The sequence below is a fragment of the Talpa europaea genome (assembly GCF_964194135.1).
Source record: "Talpa europaea genome assembly, chromosome: 7".
NCBI lineage: Eukaryota > Metazoa > Chordata > Mammalia > Eulipotyphla > Talpidae > Talpa > Talpa europaea.
In genome coordinates this window covers 92,529,892-92,547,534 of record NC_140074.1, presented here as the reverse complement: position 1 = coordinate 92,547,534, position 17,643 = coordinate 92,529,892, and the positions used below count along the sequence as shown (strand labels likewise).

The 17,643-nt window shown below is 45.7% G+C and overlaps 1 protein-coding gene and 1 pseudogene across 2 annotated transcripts in view; one reads left to right on the top strand and one right to left on the bottom strand.

Moving 5' to 3' along the window:
- Nucleotides 1-17,643, top strand: part of LOC311173822 (large ribosomal subunit protein eL27-like) — a 754,061-nt pseudogene that overhangs the window by 60,145 nt on the left and 676,273 nt on the right. The window lies entirely within an intron of this gene.
- Nucleotides 765-6,953, bottom strand: ODF4 (outer dense fiber of sperm tails 4; the record flags this gene model as incomplete). The annotated part of the gene is made up of 5 exons (XM_084236243.1): nt 765-771; nt 1,023-1,191; nt 1,363-1,497; nt 1,823-1,996; nt 6,515-6,953. The coding sequence occupies 5 exons, from the start codon at nt 6,951-6,953 to the stop codon at nt 765-767; spliced, it is 924 nt and encodes a 307-aa protein (XP_084092369.1).

Here is a 17,643-nt window from a genome sequence, read left to right as displayed (position 1 = left end):
TTGCCCTTGAATCCTTAACTATGTATAAGTCAAGTTCACAAATTATATCTCTGCTAATCACTGTCCCCACTCTGTCTCTGGTGAATCCTCTCACCACCACACACCTCTGGCCTGTACCCCAGTTCTTATATGCATAAATAAATAAATCTTGAAAAAAAAAATAGGGCCTCCCTGGTGGCTCAGGTGGTTGAGCGCAGCGCTGTGAGGCTGTCCGTGGCCTCTGCAGCGCAGTTCGATCCCTGCCAGCCGAGGAGATGCCAACATAGTCCGGCAGACCTCTCCTGTCTCGCCTACTTCTCCCCTCAGCAATGTTTTTGCATTTTTGGTCCGTCTGCCTATTCTACTCCCCGCTCTGTCTCTGGTGAATCCTCACACCCTCCTACACATCTGGCCTGTACCCAGTTCTTGTATGCATGGATAAATAAAAATCTTAAATACATAAATAAATATAATAAAATAAAGAGACTTAACTTTCAAGAGGCGTTTGCCTGTGTGTCAGTGTGTTATGGGAGCGGTTAGGCAGGTTTGGAGACAAACAGGTGCCAAAAGGCTCCCAGATAGTAAGAACGGGAAAGAAACTTGTTCTCCCTTTCTCTCCTTTAAGTTGTCTTGTTTCAACAACTGCAGGATATGGATAAACAAGAGAATTTATTCCAACTTCCAATTTATCTCCCAACTTGTGGGCAAGGCAGGAACAAGGAAGGGCTGTTAAAAGCTGGCCTAAAATCCTCCCTAATACTTTGCATTGATAATGGCTTATCTACTCAAGGGCTGTAGGAATGGATGAGGAGAGAGATTCAGGTGAATGGTCAGAATTTGGTGTTGGGAGTTCAGTAAATTTGTTTTTTGACTCAGAATCCAGGGGTTCAGAAAATGCCTTTTTTGACTCAGAATCCAGGGGTTCAGAAAATGCCTTCTTTGACTCAGAATCCAGGGGTTCAGAAAATGCCTTCTTTGACTCAGAATCCAGGGGTTCAGAAAATGCTTTCTCTGACTCAGAATCCAGAGATGATTTCCTTTGCCCAGGATCCAGGACTTCCTCCTGGTTGACAGAGACATTTAAGATGTTTGAGGTAATCTGTTCAGTGTGTGATTCGCTGTAGTTACTGCTGATAGACTCAGAATCGGTGTCAGAAGGATGGATCTGAATCAGACTCCAGAAATGTTTGTAGTTGAAGTAGCAGAGGATCCCTGAGAAAGGACAAGGGGATGGGGAGAGGAAGGTCAGAGTGTAGGAGGAAGTGGCGAGCAGGATGAGGCCAAATAGAAGTCCCTAAGAGCCTATCCTGGGGATTGCCAGCCCCCTCCCTCCACACATGTCCACATGTCCCCTCCTTCCCAGGGGCTCTCCAGGCCACTCACCACAGGTGACATATAGGGTAAACACCAACCAACCAATGAAATAGCTCCAGCCAATGGGGATTGACAAATTCTTCTTCAATTCAAAAATCCAGAGGTTAATAGGAAACAACATGAGGGTGGAGAAAATGAAGGTAACTAGGAGACAGGAAACAGAGGGATCTTATTCTCACCCAAGAATCCCAGAGGGACTCTCCCTCATCTACTAAACACAGCCACAAACCACAGCTCCCTTAACACACAGAGTACAGAGCCCCAGAGTGTCATGAGAATCAACCCCTCCACCTCCACCTCTCCAGTGGCTGGGAAATGATGGAACATTGTTCTCAGTCAACAACTACTAGTTCTATTCTCTTATCAGCCATAAAACCCCTACCCCACACCCCAAAAAAGGAAGAGGGAGAAGTGCCTGTGAAGATAGGGTTAGGAGAAATGAAGGACCTTTTCCAGAGCTAGGGGGCACCTTCAGAGAAGCTCATGACAATCCCAATCCAGCCAAAGAAGGGCAGTTTCGGGCAAACAGGTAGGTACGGCAGGTGCAACCAGATGGTGAGGATGAAGCCCAGCCCTAGGGCGAGGGTGAAGGTTATCTTGGCCAACCCAAATATTGGGTGATTTGTCCACAGCTTAAAACTGTCTGGGGAAATGAAAAAAAAAAAACAGGATGAACTAAGGAGTCACAAAAAGACAAAACATAGTAAAATAAGCAAATATGAGAAAATGTTCAGCTTCACTAATAACTAAAGAAATGTACATTTGAGATTTCACATTATGTTTTCATAAAGATTCTTCATATGGGGGGCCTCCCCGGTGGCGTAGCGGTTGAGCACCGGGTTGCAAAGCTGCCTGCAGCCTCTGCAGCGCCGGTTCGATCCCAGGCTGCTCCCCGGCACCAGAGGAGGGTCCCACATGGCGCGCAGACCTCTCCTGCCACCCGCTGCTCCCCTCAGCAGTGTACTTCGGTCCTTCTGCCTGCTCTGCTCCCCGCTCTGGCTCTGGTGAATTCTCTCACCCTCCCGCGCTTCTGACTGTACCCAGTGCTTGCATAAATAAATAAATAAATCTTAAAAAAAAAAAAAAAAGATTCTTCATATGGCAACTGTTTGATAATCCCAACCAGATGAAATTTAATACCTCAATAGAAAATGTGGACAGGGAACTTGAACTGCAATTCTCAAAAGAAGAGATCAAATGCTAAAAAAAAACACATGAGGGCCTCCCTGGTGGCGCAAGGGGTTAAGCACCGCACTATGGGGCAATCCACAGCCTCTGCAGCAGGAGTTCAATCCCCAGCTGGCCAGGGAGCAACCCCCATCGCACAGAAGATCTCTCCTGACTTGCCCACTGCTCCCCTCAGCAGTGTATTTCAGTCAGTCTGCCTGTTCTGTTCTGTTCCCCAATCTGTCTCCGGTGAATCCTCTCACCCCCCACATCTCTGGCCGGTACCCCAGCTCTTGTGTGAATAAATAATAAATCTTTAAAAAAAAAAACACATGAAATGCAACATAAAGAATTGTAAACTAACTGTGATTTTATTTATTTTTTTTTTTTTGGCTTAGAAAAACTGGGGTATTGGCCAGAGGTGCAGGGTGAGAGCATTCACCAGAGTCAGAGTGGGGAGCAGAACAGGCAAATTTACTGAAATACACTGCTAAGGGGTATTTCAGTAAGTGAGACAGTAGAGGTCTCCTGTGCCATATGTGGGTCAGCTCCCTGGCTGGGGATGGAACTCAGGCTGTAGTCATCATGGTGCTGAGACTTAACCCCTAGGCCACCAGGGAGGCCCTAAATGTGATTTTTTTTAATCTATCAAATTAGCAAAGATCAAAACAAAATCGCTAGTATCCAGGATAGGAAAGGATTTAGAGAAAATAGGTGCTCTCATACTACTGGTGGACAGCATTTCTAGTGAGAGATCAGGCACAAAATAGCAAAATAAAATATTAAGTTGTTAGGATCCTTTTACTTAGAATTTGTGTTAAGAAAGTAACCCAAGATCTGCACCAAAATCTATGTACAGGAAACACTAAAAATGATGATAAATACTTCTCTCTGAATTGAATGTCTCTCCTGAGAAACAAAAAACTGGAGAGGAAGCCTGGAAGCCAGGGGTGGGAAGCAGACTCTGATATGTAATCTTTTGTATTTCTTCCTAATTTTCAGTCTGTTCAGATATTATCAAAGCAAATACATTTTAAACATTAGTGATGCCATACAGTAATGATTTAATGGCATGAGTAAATGCTTACAACTGTAAAATGGAGTTTGCAACACAGCATGTAGAATGAGAATTTTGAAAAAACAAAGTAACATTTATTAAAATACAAATGAGTGTATTTATCTGTATTTATTTTATATATAAATACAAAAGATATGCACCTTGAATATTTTAATATAGCTAAGTACCCACACACACACAAGACAGGAAATAAATACATTACAATGTCAACTCTGATTGTATCTATGTGGGGAAATTTTAGGTGACTTTTACTTTCTTTTTTAAACTTTCTACATTTCGCACAGTAACTGCAACAATTTTTGAGTCAGAAAAATTATACATCAGATATTTAGATATTATGCAAGTGCATAATGAGACACACTTTCTCAAACATTGTTAGTAGAAGCAAATTGGTATCATACTTTCTGAAAGCAACATGAAAATTTTTATTGTCTTAAAATATCTAAATTCTTTGATCCAGTAAGTCCACTTTGGGAAATCTATGCCACAAAATTAATACTAAACACAGAAAAAAAACTTCAAGATTAACAAACCTATTGGTCCTTTTCTCTCAAATATGAAATTAGAAATAAATTTACCAAGAATAAGAAAATAGCCAAGTCAAAGGTAAGAAGTCTATTAAGTTATGGTCACTTATAATATGAAAAGTTTATTATAGCTCATAATAATAAAATTAATCTAAAAGATAAAATTACTTATGAAAAATGAGCACAACTGTGTAAAAACTATTCAAAATCCATTTGACTTTAGAAATCTGGGGAAAATAGAGTGCTCAGTAAGTGGCTGTTAGTGGGCTGTCTTTGAGTAATACTGTAGAGCAAGGTAGGTGTGTAATGGGGTGCCAGGAAAAGGGTAGACTCCAGGTTCCCTGCCCCACCCAAGTGAGGGTGGAGCTGAGAGGGAGGAGAAGAAGCATGAGAGAAGACTGGGGAAGGAAGGAAGCAGGATGGAGAGCCAGAAGGAGTCCTGGATGAGGTATGTGGAGCAGAGAGACATGTGAAGAAGCTGTGCTTGCTTCTTGGTCCTGGACTAGTCCAAACAAATGTGAATGTGAGACCCGTGGGGAGGATAACAACAGCAGCTTTTACCTTGATTTTGATTTTGCTCTTTTCCTTCCAGACTTGTCTGGCTGTTTCTGACCCTTTTCTATGGGTCCCCACCAGAAGGTGCCTTAGACTTGTGGCAGGCTCTTAGACCTCAGAGGCCCTGTTTTAGGCCAACCCTATTTGGGTGGACATTTACCCATGAGGAGATGGGTAACTTCAGAAGCTTGATTTGGAAACCCTATTTTTCCCCATTCTCCCCCTTTTCTGTTTTGCACACTAGTTGTATTAAAGTTCCTTTCCATTGAAGGTCTTATGCACTAGAGTATGTTTTGTCTTGATGCAGCAGAAGGAGGGCAGAACAAATTTAGAGGAGGCAGGTTTGGGGGCTTTGGGATGACCCTCTCCCTGTCCTGCAACAGATTCTCACTGAGTTTTGGGACAGAGACAGCTGCTCTTCTTGTAGGTGAAAAGCAATCAATGATAGGCCCTCTCATGTGATTCTACCTAACACCTTTATGGCCCTGAGCAAAATACTTAACCTGAATTTCTCAGATTAAGTAAGGGTAATTATCCCTACCTCTCAGGGTTGATTGAGAATTAAATTGAGCAAACAGAATGTGTGTGTATGATAAATGATAGTTTATGCTTCCCAAAATCTATTTTATTTAATAAAGATGTATTGCTCTCATCATGGAATAAAATAATGGCTGTGTAACTTTTTTTAATGTTAATGAGAGAAAAGAAATGGAAATGGGTTTCCAAAGCACTGGTTTTTTCATAAGAACTGAGAAAAATTAGTAAAAGGATTCAAACTTCCAACTACAAGATGAATATGGTGTAATGTAAAAACATGGTGACTATAGTAACTGATCTTATAACTGAAATACGGAAGTATAACATATTTTCTCAGAGGGAGAGAAAAAGAAGTGAGGTGATGAGCTGATTAGCTAGATGGGGGAAATTCTTTTACAATGTATATCAAATCACCATGATGTACATGTTAAGTATCTTAAAAATTTATATGTCAATTATACCTTTTTAAAAAAAGGAGGGCCTCTCTGGTGGCACAGGCAGTTGAGCACAGTGCTGTGAAGCTGCTGCAGCCTCTGCAGCACCAGTTCGATCACCACTGGCCTTGGAGCTACCCACATGGTGAGCCAGACCACTCCCGACTCCCCTACTGCTCCCCTCAGCAGTGTATTTCATCGGTCTGCCTGTTCTGTTCCCAGCTCTGGCTCTGGTGAATCCTCTCATCCTCCCGCACATCTGGCCTGTACCCTGGTTCTTATATAAATAAAAATAAATCTTAAAAAAAAAAGGAATTGAGAAAGGAGACCCAAAGCTTGGACAAGAGAGGACAGCATTACCTGAAACTAACAAGTATTGGGGCCGAAGTGGCCGCAACAAGACAGGGAAAGATCAAAGAAACAAGGCATAGACGCCCACAGCTAACCCCCAAAAGCAAAATCTGGGGCAGAAGGGAAGAAAAACAGCTGGGGAATGCCCCCCACCGCCCCCCCACGCTGGGTCTCCTCTCCCAGGATACTGGTTAACTATGCACGGTGACTGAGTCCATGTGCTGGAGTATCCACGCCCCTCCGCCACAGAATTACTGAGTCGTATTTAAAATAATGACATGTTCTATTCGGTCAGACTAATGGATTTAACTTGAATAAATTTAAGGGAGGAAAAAAATGACCTTGGAGTGTGTGTGGGGGGCGGGGGGGGTGGTCTCAGTGCCAGTGGTGGAGCCATTTTGCAAGCCAAAATAGTGGGGATGACCAGAAGAAGGAGATAAATATTGCAGGGTACAGACGGAAATCAAGGCGGGCGGGAGTCCTGGGGTGCCGTAGGGTGTGAAGGGTCTCACCTTTCCCATTCTCTGAGCTGGGACACCTGTTGGATATGGAGATGTGCAGAAGCCCCATAGACATAATTTGAGCCGATGTATAGATTGTGGTACTAACATTCATGGGCCAGCGCTGGTAGTAGCGGCTCCCTGAGAGATACAGCCATTTCTTGGAGAAGAGCATGACCAGCAGCAGGATGAAGGCGATCAGGCTGAGCTCTGAGGCCAATGCCTGCGCTATCGAGCGGGAGCTGTGTTTCATTTTCCATTGCAGGGACAACAAAGAGTCCCTCCGTCTCTCCCTGGACATCTGCCTAGCATTGGCCGAGTCCGGGACTGAATAATGCTTCTCATATTGTTCTTCCAGGCTCACCTCCGCCCTATCCTGCTCCCCAACCCCCTCCTGGCTTTCCAGGTCGCTGATGCTCATTCCTGTCTCCTCCTGACCCAGGGAACTCATCCCTAGAATCCCCTGTTCCCATCTTGTACACCCCCTGTATCTCCTTCTATCCTCCACCCCATCGCCCCTTTCCTTTGTTAGGTTCAGTTGTCCCTCATCTTTTAAATATTTTCATCAGGCAGAGCAGTTGCCACCATTTGCCCCGGGGTCTAGGAAAGAAAAACCCATTCAATAGAACAGGGCCCCTAACTGCCATGGAATATTCTTGTGGGCAAAGGGGGGAGGTGGAGGGAGCAGTCAGATGGGGGAGGGGCTCAAGGCTTAAGCTCCAGCCCTTTCTCTAAATACTATTCCTCAGGCACCAACTCAAAACTGTGGATTTGTTATAGGACAGGGAGAGGGGCAGCCCAAACCCCGCAAACCTGTCTATTCTAAGTGGGTTCTGCCATCCGCCGCATCAACACAAAACATAGGAGACTTTAATGGGAAGGAACTTTAATAAAACTAGGAAACAATACAGGTAAGGCAAAGAGTCTAGTTTCTAAGTGAAGCACCCAAAGTTCCCCGTCCCCTCGTGGGTAAAACTCCATCCATATGGGATCGGCCCAGAGCAAGGCCCCAAAGCCTGCCACAAGTCTAAAGCATCTTCCAGTGGGGACCCACAGAAAAGAGTCAGAAACAACCAGACAAGCCCGGAAGGAAAAGAGCAAAATCAACATCAAGATAAAAGCTGCCATGGTCACCTCTCCACGGGTCTCACCCACATCTGTGTCACCCAGTCCACGACCAAAAGACAAGCACAGTTTCTTTATGTGTCTCTAGGCTCCATGCGCCTCCTCCAGGTCTCCTGGCTCCATCCTGCTTCCTTCCTCAGTCTCTTCTGCAGCTTCTCCTCTTCCTGCTCAGCTCCACCCTCCCTTGGGTGGGGCAGGGAACCTCCCCCTTTCCTGGGGACCACCCTGTTACAGATTGATGCCTCATTTGCCCTAAGAGCAGTGACTCTAAGGGCCTCCTTTTCTCTTCCCATCTCCTCTACAACAACCCCAGCCCCAAATCATGCTCACTGATGAACCCAGGGGAGGGAGAAGGAGCTCCCCCCCAACATTCCCCTTTTGTTGTTATTTGGAAATGTCTTCCAGAGGTGAAATTAATCTTCCCACTACCACCCCAACCCCTTACCCCCTCTGCTGCCTATACTCACACCCCCTCCCTCCTCTGTGTCTTTTTTCCACTTCTTTTTTCTCAAGAAGACAGGATCAGCAGGGAGGACATGAAAGTGTCATACAAGCTAAGATTTTTCTGACATCCCTTTTAAGTTAAAGAAAAATAAATCTAAGTCACTTGTCACAGGCAGCCTCATCATAGAGGCATCTAGACTTCAGACACCTAAAACTTTCATGAGGAGAAAGCCTTTCAAATTTGGATGTGAGTTTGAATCCTACCAGAGTTGGCTTAATTTGTGGAGACAGTGACAGACACAACTGGCTAAGAACACAGGCTTTAGGGTCTAGTAAATAGAGGAATGAATCTTGGGCCTTCCTCTTAATAGCCCATGAACCAGGGTGAGTCATATAGCTTGGTTATACCTGTGTACTCATCTGTAACACAGCTGCAAGTCTCAGACTTGGTTTGAGTATTGAGTGAGAAAATAAACAAAAAAGCACTCATTGTTCATAGCAAATTCCCAAAAAGTAACAGTTATTATTGTTAAAGTATCATTCCAACTGTCTTAACCTCTTTCACTAACAGAGAAAAGGCAAAAACAGGTTTTTGTTGTTGTTGTTTTTAAGATTTATTTATTTTTACACAAGAGCTGGGGTTCAGGCCAGAGGCATGAGCAGGTGCGACAGGAGAGGTCTGCGGCTTCATGTGGGATTCTCCCCTGCAGGCAGGGATCGAACCTGCACTGCAGAGGCTGCGGACAGCTTCACAGCACTGCGCTCAACCCACTGCGCCACCAGGGAGGCCCCAAAAACAAGTTTTTGACAGTATTCGACAGGTTTCTGGCAATGTAGTGACTGCAAATGATGGAAGGGAACTTGAATTAGTTGAAGCAAAAACGAGAGTAAATCATGAATTACTAGGTCTTGTGCACAGCTGGAACTCAGGAATGGCTGGAACTGGGAATTCAAATCCTGTGAGGGTTCTTCCTCTGTGCCTTAATCCTTTTGGGCTGCTATAACAAAATACCACAGACTGGGTAGCTTATAAACAACAGAAAATTTTTCCTTGCAGTTTCAGCAACTCGAAGTCCAAGTTCACAGTGCTGGCATGGTCAGGTGAGGGCCTGTTTCAAGGCTCCAGGCTTCTTGCTGTGTTATTAGTACAGCTCTGTGGGGTCTTTTTTATAAAGGCACTGATACCATTCATGAGGTTCATCCGTCATGACCTAGTCACCTCCCAAAGACCCCACCTCCTAATACCATAACCTTGGCAATTATTTCTTCATCATATGAATTTTGGAGGATACAAACATTCAAGCCACAGCACCCTGTATTTGTTTCACTCCTCCCTGAGCATCTTACTCTTCCTCTGTAAATCCTCCTCCCTCTCTCCTTTGGCCCACAGGGTAAGAAACATGGCCCTCTTGCTCCAAACTATCTACCTTGCACCTTGGGCCGCCAGAGTGGAGACTTCCCAGTCCCAACCCCAAGTATTCACTGGCTCTGTCAGGACATGAAGCATCCCTAGAACAATCAACCATGGTCAGGAGTGTCTGGATGAGGAAGCTGACCCCTGAAGACAAGTGGGGGAGCAGTGCTGGAAGAGGGGGTGCTGGCCTATGGGGAATGTCATTCATGCAGCACTAGTGATATTCAGGATTGCGTTTCCTCCCATGGATCAGTTTTAGTTTGCCTGAAGAGTGTAAGATTTTCTAATCATAATAAGCTAGTCAAACAGCAACATAAAACACAACACAAAACAACATGAAATGATTTGGGAAATAGAATGTTTCCTGGAAAATGTAACTCCCAGAAAATGACATTATAAATATGATACCATTTTATAGAGCTCATAAACAAGCACAATTAAGCCATTGTTTAAGCACATTATTATGATTGCATGATATGTTTTTAAGTGCTGGAATAATAAACACAAAATATGGCACTGTGGTCAATTCTCAGAGGGGGCAGGGGAACGCAGCAAGGAGGATTACACTGGTATATACACGTTGTTGGTCATAGGTTCTCGACTCCTCAGCTGGATGACAGATGCATGCATATTCATCATATTATAATAACTATAACTAACATATTGCACATAATCCTGTGAATGTATAAAATACTGTTTTTCAAAAGGTAATTAAAAATAGTTCAAGAAAGGAAATGTAATCTCAGTGATTACTAGCTCTGCTGTGGAAGATATTTATATACTCACAATATATAAGGTAAACAGTGTTAATTGAGTTTCAACTTTTAAAATCAACAGATGGACAAAGCACGGAAGACTTAACGATAGCTACAAAAGTAAACAGAGCTGTTTTCAGCTTTGATGTTGCCCAAGTAAAAGCCTAGAAGAAATAAACTGGAAGGTGGAAGGAGAAGAGAGTTGAAAGGAAGGGAGGGGGCCGGACAACAAGGTCTCCGTGTACATTAGAGCGGGATGTGCACTGCACAAGTGCACAGGTCTGAAGGAGTGAGTGAGGACTGAACTCCACTCTGCCACTCCCAAAGGGGATCCAATGACATGGAAGAAGAGGCACTGTGTTCTTTATCTCATAAAGTTGTTTCATTCACTGAATCCAAACACCCCATGCCTGTTCAGAGGGGAGATTAACCACGAGGCACAAAGGTGACTGATGGGTTGGAGATAGTCCTAGTGCACTATTTTTAAAGGTTGTACATTGGTGAGAGTTCTTTGGTTCCACTATGAACCCAGACTTACCAAGTTAGGTCAAAAGAAGTGTATTGAGGAGATAGATACTGGATGAACAGTCTCAAAGAGGAAGCTGTACATCCAGGCTAGAACTAAGCAGGGACTGGGAGAACATGGATGAATCACTAGCAAGAGCTGCGTCTCTGCTCACTGCTTCCCCACAGTTTGCCCCCACTAATCTCCATCCTTCTCTATTACTGGCCAGGAATCCCTGGAATAGGCTGGCCTGGGCAGGTAACGTATTGCCTCTGAAACAGGAAGGTGACACCCTGACAGCCCACTAGAGCCACATAAACTTGGGAATGGATAGTTGCTCCAAAAGAATGGAAAACAAGCTGTCAAAAAATAATAATAGCTTATTCGTACATATACAGAGTTGCAGCCAAAATGAGTGCAAGCCTGAGAGGTTTTCTGAAAAGGAAAGTGTTCACTGTTTTATCTGTAAGGGCAGGAGCCTGGACAGCCTGTAGTGTACAATAGCCTCTCAGTGACCACAGACAAAGTCAATCAGGAGAACATGGACTCGGACTTTTTGGTCACTCCTTGACTGTCCTTGTGGACTTGCTTTGCTACCTGCCCAACATTCAGAAACAGCCTTACCGCAGGCCTGCTTACCTGGTGCTTACCTGCTTACCAGTGTGAATCTCCTTGGCAGTGAGCCCCCTGGCATAGTTAGGACATTTCAATAGACAATTCCCTCCCATTTGCACCAGTAAAAGTATGCATGTTTCTTTCATGTGAGTCATAGTATTCCTGAAACTCTAATGTGTATACTAATGACATGGGCATCACATTAAAATGCAGCTACTACACTTCTTACAAGCTCCCAGGTGGTGCTCGTGCTGCTGGTCCAAGGATCACACACTGAGTAGTGAAGTTGTACAAGACCTGGGTTGCTGGACCCTCTCCTCTAGGGTGCCCCTTGACTATGGGTACATAAGAAAATGATGAGCAGATCTATCAGCTTGTGCTCCCATTGCTGTTTTTCTGCCTCTTGCTCTGTTTCTGTCAGCAATGTCTCCAGTACCTTTAACTTTGGCTCTCCTAGCCAAGGTCATCCATGACCACTTGGGCATCATGGAGGGACTCATGATCAAAGTCCATGCCATCGCTGCCACCCAGAAGACTATAAAAGCTGTGGCATGATAGCCAATGGGTTGCCAATAATATCCCTACTTCACCTGGCACCACCAGCACTGTGGGCAAGATGACCAATAGCTGAACAGAAAATTCACTGGCATGGCCTTCCATATCCCCACATTCAGTGTGTCACTTGTGGATGTGATCTGCAGCCTGGAGAAAACTGCCATTATGATGACACCAAGAAGGCAGTGAAGCAGAACACTCTGGGAGGACCAGGTTGTCTCCTTTAATTTTAACAATGATACCCACTTCACCTTTAATGCTAGCATTTCCTTCAAATACTATTTTTGTTAAGCTCATTACCTGGTATTAAAATGAATGTGGCTACAACAAATAGGGTGGTACACTTTATGGTCCCCATGGCTTCCAAGGAGTAAAAGCTCCCTGGACCACCAGCCCAGGTAGGAGCACAGGAGGAAGTGAGAAGCCCTCAGCTGTTGGGGCCTCTCTGCTCAATTGGCAGAAACTGACTTGAGCTGGCTTGGACAACAACCAAGAAAACTAAGTATAAGGAATAAATATAACGGATGTAAGTGTCATATTCTGCCCTGGAGAAGCAAAACGTTCCTGGATTTGGGAGTAGGAGCAGAGACTTATTTTCAGTGAAGCTAATAAAACATTAGCTTCAGGGTTGCTCACTTGCATTGGCCCCTTTCAGACTGCCCTGCAGGGGCCTAAAAATGTGTTCATAAGGGCATGTTTCTATATTTGCAAATATTGGTCCTCCCTGGTGGTGCAGGGGTGAAGTCTCAGCTCTATCAAGCTATTGCCAGCCACTGCAGCATGAGGCATGAGTTCAATCCCCAGCCAGAGAGCAAACATACATGGCACAGCAGACATCTCCTGCCTCATCAGCTGCTCCCCTCAGCAGTGTATTTCAGTAGATCTGCCTGTTCTGCTCTCTACTGTCTCTAGTGAATTCTCTCACCCCCCCTGCCCCTGCGCCTCTGGCCTAGACCCCAGTTCTTGTATTCATTAATAAGTAAAATAAATCTATAAAAAAAGAAAATTATAAAATTGTTGTCATATGAAGAAGTAAAGACAGCATGCAACCAAAGATCACAGGAAAAAAAACAGAGACGTGTTAAAATCACAAAACTTTCTTACTTTTCTGGGTTTTTGTGTTGTATTTGCCAGCTCTAAAAATACATAATTTGGCCTCCCTGGTGGTGCAAGGGGTTAAGTACCGCATTATGAAGCAATATGCATGCAGCCTCTGCAGCACCGAGTTCGATCTCTGGCCAGCCAGGGAGAAACCCACATGGGGCAGCAGACCTCTCCTGACTCGCCTGCTGCTCCCCTCAGCAGTGTATTTTGGTCAGTCTGCCTGTTCTGTTCCCCACACTGTCTCTGGTGAATCCTCTCACCACCCACATCTCTGGCCTGTACCCCAGCTTTTGTATGCCTAAATAAAAAATCTTTTTAAAAATACGTAATTTATTGTGTTCAATCATTCTACATAAAAACACGTTCATATCCAATTTTTAATTCATATTTTGTACTTTTGTATATATCCAGAAGAGCAAGTTTATTAATTTAAAAAAGGGGGAAAAAAGATGCTTGCACAGACACAAACGGGCAGAAAGAGTTGACATAGTTTGTGGGAAGGATTCAACCCTTCCCACAGAAGGCATCTTCAGATTTCCAAGCATGGGGAAAGACTTCGCAAGTGAAGGAAAAGGTAATTGCAGGGGGCTGGGGGATAAGCGGAAATGGAGGCGAAAAAAAGGAAATTAGGGCAAGGAAGAGAGGTTGGGGCCCCAAAGTCCCAAAGTCAGTGAGTCCGGGCAGAGCAGCTTGAGCTTTAGCATTGGTAGAAGGCTCACCCTGACAGGTGTGTAATCGCGACCCAATGAAACTGCCAACCCCTCCTCTGATGCTCAGGAGTAAGCCTCGAGGGGATCCAGTAGGCTCCCCCGCCAACCAACAAGCTAAAGGGTACAAAATTCAGCGGTGACTGGGTGTCCTGGCGACTGCGGGAGCTAGAGAGAGGACTGCCCCGGAGGGGAGCAGTCCCCTCTGGAGGCAGAGCCAGTCCCGAAAACACGGGCTGGGAGGAGTCTGGCCACGCACCCGAGCGTGGTGGGCAGCCTGGTTGGTTAAAAGGGTAAATTCTTGGGGCTCTGTCCCTTTGCTCAACTTTGTCTACCTTGAGGAGTTGTCGGGTTGCTGAGGGCTGGAAGGTTCTCCCTTGGTGAAGCGGCCAGCCCTGACCTGGAACCAGCAGATGAAAAGAAAGTTGAACCCCAGAAGGAAGGAGAAGAGATTTTCAGGAATGGACAGTGCGCCAAGCTGAAGGGCTCTGGAAAGGATCACAGGAAGTGGGCTGGAGGCATGGGGCAAGACAGGGCAGAGCAAGGGAGCAGGTTTGTTGGAGAAAGGGTGTTCTTCACATCTACGGTTGCTTGTGGTCACAAGTGCAACACCTCGCAGCTAAGGTGTGATGACCTAGCTTGGGGAAGCCACGCTTTGTAGAAGGGCAAAGCAGGATCAGTGCCGTGTTTTATCATCAGCTCCCCAAATATGGTGGCTACAAATAAGAAGAACAGGGCTGTGACTAGAGGAGCACATCCTCAGAGAGACTCCCAAAGTGGACACAGCTTCCCCACCCTGCCCCGACAGGCACTTCTGGAACCTGGCCTTTCCAAACCCTATGAAAATGTTCATCTCGGGCCTCCTCAGTGACACAACAGGTTGAGGGCAGGGCTGTGGGGCTGTCCGCAGCCTCTGCAGCATGGGTTCGATTCCTGGCAGGCCATGGAGATACCCACATGGTGCAGCAGACCTCTCCTGTCTTGCCCGCTGCTCCCCTCAGAAGTGTCTGCCTGTTCTGCTCCCCGCTCTGTCTCTGGTGAATTCTCTCACCCTCCCGTGCCTCTGGCCTGTACCCCAGTTCTTGTATAAATAAATAAATCTGAAAGAAAAGAAAGAGAGAGAAAGCGAGAGAGAGGAAGGAAGGAAGGAAAATGTTCGTGTCTTTCACCTCCCCAGCATGCGTCTATGTAAAACTGATAGCTGCTTCATGCTCCTGGGCCCTCTCAGACAGGCTCCCAGAACGCAGACCCCTCCAGGACTTCACACAAATACTCAAATCACCCCAAGATAGAAAGGGGTATCTATGGTAACAGAAATATGGATGTCTCCCTCCCTCCGTTTTTTCAGTCACTTTCGAACATGTGGTTGTATTTTATGTGCCTTTCTGTCCTCCAAACGATTCTTATTTAGACTCATCTCCCTATTATCCCACTATTAGAACATATGGATTGTAGCTGGTGCTTCCTAAGTAACAGGACTTGGGGAAGGGGTGAGGAGCTGGGAGGAATATTTATAGGATACATGCAAAGCTTTGTGTCTGCCTCTGAGTGTCTGTCTGTCTCTCTCTTTCTCTGAGGGAGAAGGGAGCACAGAGGAGTCTGGCTCTCCCCACCAGGAACCTTGAAGGAGCACAAGTGCCAGGTCCCTCTCACTACCACTATATTCTCTTCCTGGGCTTCAGTTCCCTTCTTGTCACCCACACTTCCCTTCACCCCCTGCCCAGAATACTCTTAGCACCGGTCTTCCCAGGGCCACTTCCTTCTTGTCATTTGGGTCTCAACTCAAACATCACTTCCACCTAAATACACACACACACTATCATGGCCCTTGCTGAATTTTCTACATAACACTTATTGCTACTTGACTTTATGTTTTTTTTTTTGTTTGTTTGTTTTTTTGTGGGACCCTCGCCTGCAGCCGGGGAACAAACCGGCACTGCAGAGGCTGCGGGCAACCTTGCAGCCCAGCACTCAACCGCTGCGCCACCAGGGGAGGTCCTATGTTCTTATTAACTTGTTTACTTAGTAATTATTCTCCCCATCTGCACCCCAACCTAGAATATAGACTCCTGGAGGGCAAATCCCTTGTCTTTTTCTTCTCAGATACAGAGAGCCTGGCACATAGAAAACACTCAATAAATAGGTGTAAAGCCTGGCTAGCTCAATCAGTAGAGCATAAGACTCTTAATAATAAATAGGTCTAGAACTGAACTGAATTAAATATAGAGATATTTGACTGATCTGTAGAGAAACTTTATTGCTGCTGTCTTTTTATTTATTTATTTTTTGCCTTCTCGGTACAACTGCAGCCTGGAGCCCCAGCTGTAGGTGGCCCTGCCCTGTCTTTTTCTCCAACCTGCAGTAGCCCTACACCCCAGCATCTCCAAACTTGCCACTGCCAGATTCTTAGGCCTTGAGCTATGCGTGATCCAACACATTCATGTCTTGCAGCTGATCTACAACCCTCGGTTCCCAGCAGAACCCAGCCCTAATCTCAAAGAATAATTTTCCAACCAGCCCCACCCATTTGGGAACCATATTTGGAAACCACCTTTAAGTACACAGTCCCCTGAAGAGCCTCAATATAGTTCCACCAACATTTATTGAAGGTTTTTCATTTGCCAGTGAATCTCCAAAGTCATGAACATGCCAAATGCCAATGCTTTGCTCCCTCTTTCAGAGTTTCTGCACCTCCTGAGGTCAGTGTGGCAGTTTCTATCCTGGGCAAGTTGCCATGTATGAGCAGAAGAAGAGGTGTGATGACCTAGCATGGGATGCTTGGGGCCCTCCTCACTGTCTGCTCTGCCCTGTCTGCATCTCTCACCTGAGCAGTTTCTCATCTTGAAGCAGGTGCTTTAGATGGAGTTGGACAGCAGCACTGGCTCTCCTTTCTCTCCCCACTTCCTGGCCCAGTGTTTCTGTGACAGGACCAGGGTAAAGGCAAGAAAGCTCAGGCCTAGCTCACCAGCCAACTCATGATCCAGAACTCTCATTTCTTCACCTGAACCTGGGACCCAGAGCCAATCCGAAGTCCAGACCTGAGGCTAGATGACTGATTATAGCTCAGGTCAGAGGGTCTGCAGACAGAGATCATGGAGGCCAAACTGTGGGGCAAGGAGAAGGGCCTGAAAACTTCCAGGAGCCTCAGGCCCCAGCTGTTGGCCATCTTCAGTCCCTTGGGCTACTCTGCCAGGCAGCTTGACTGTACCATAACATTATCCTCCACTGTCATGGAACACTGGCCTCAAAGAGACCCAAAACCTAGGGCTCTCATCCCCAGCTCTGGCTTCTGACTGCCAAGCCACACCAAGCACGTTGTCCTCTGGAGCTCAGTCAGTGTGCTCCTTGGAGAAAGTAATAGGAAAAATGAGGGGTAGGAAAGAAATCATCTGGGAGGGGAGAAAAACCATGCACACACACCAAGTTCAACAGAATCACCTTCCTGACATGTGAACTAAGACAAACAGATCCTCTGAGACACACACTGTGGATTCTTCTAGAAGAGAAGTAGCTTGAGAGGGCACAGGAGGCACCCCAGGAATAGAATTTAACACTTCCCAGACTCAAAAGGCAGGATCCATCATTGCTATAGAACCAAGCAGGGTCACGAGATCTCTTGGACCCCTCTTTTGACTGCATGGGTCCCTGTTCACTACTGTTGGCTCTTTTGTTCTAGGACTTTTATCTGCAACCCAGTCTTTTTTAGCTGCGTTGATCTAGCTTCCTCTTCCTTAGCTATGAGCATAGCAGGGATGCTCATTGGCCAAGGGCTCAGTCAGCTCAGCACCCATTGGCTGCTCTGTACTAAATTTGTCTCCATTGGCAACAAACTCAAGCCATCCTCATTCTCCCTGATGTGTGAGCTCCGACGGCCCCATTTTCATTGGCTGCCCTGTCCTGAAGTTTGTTCCCTGTTG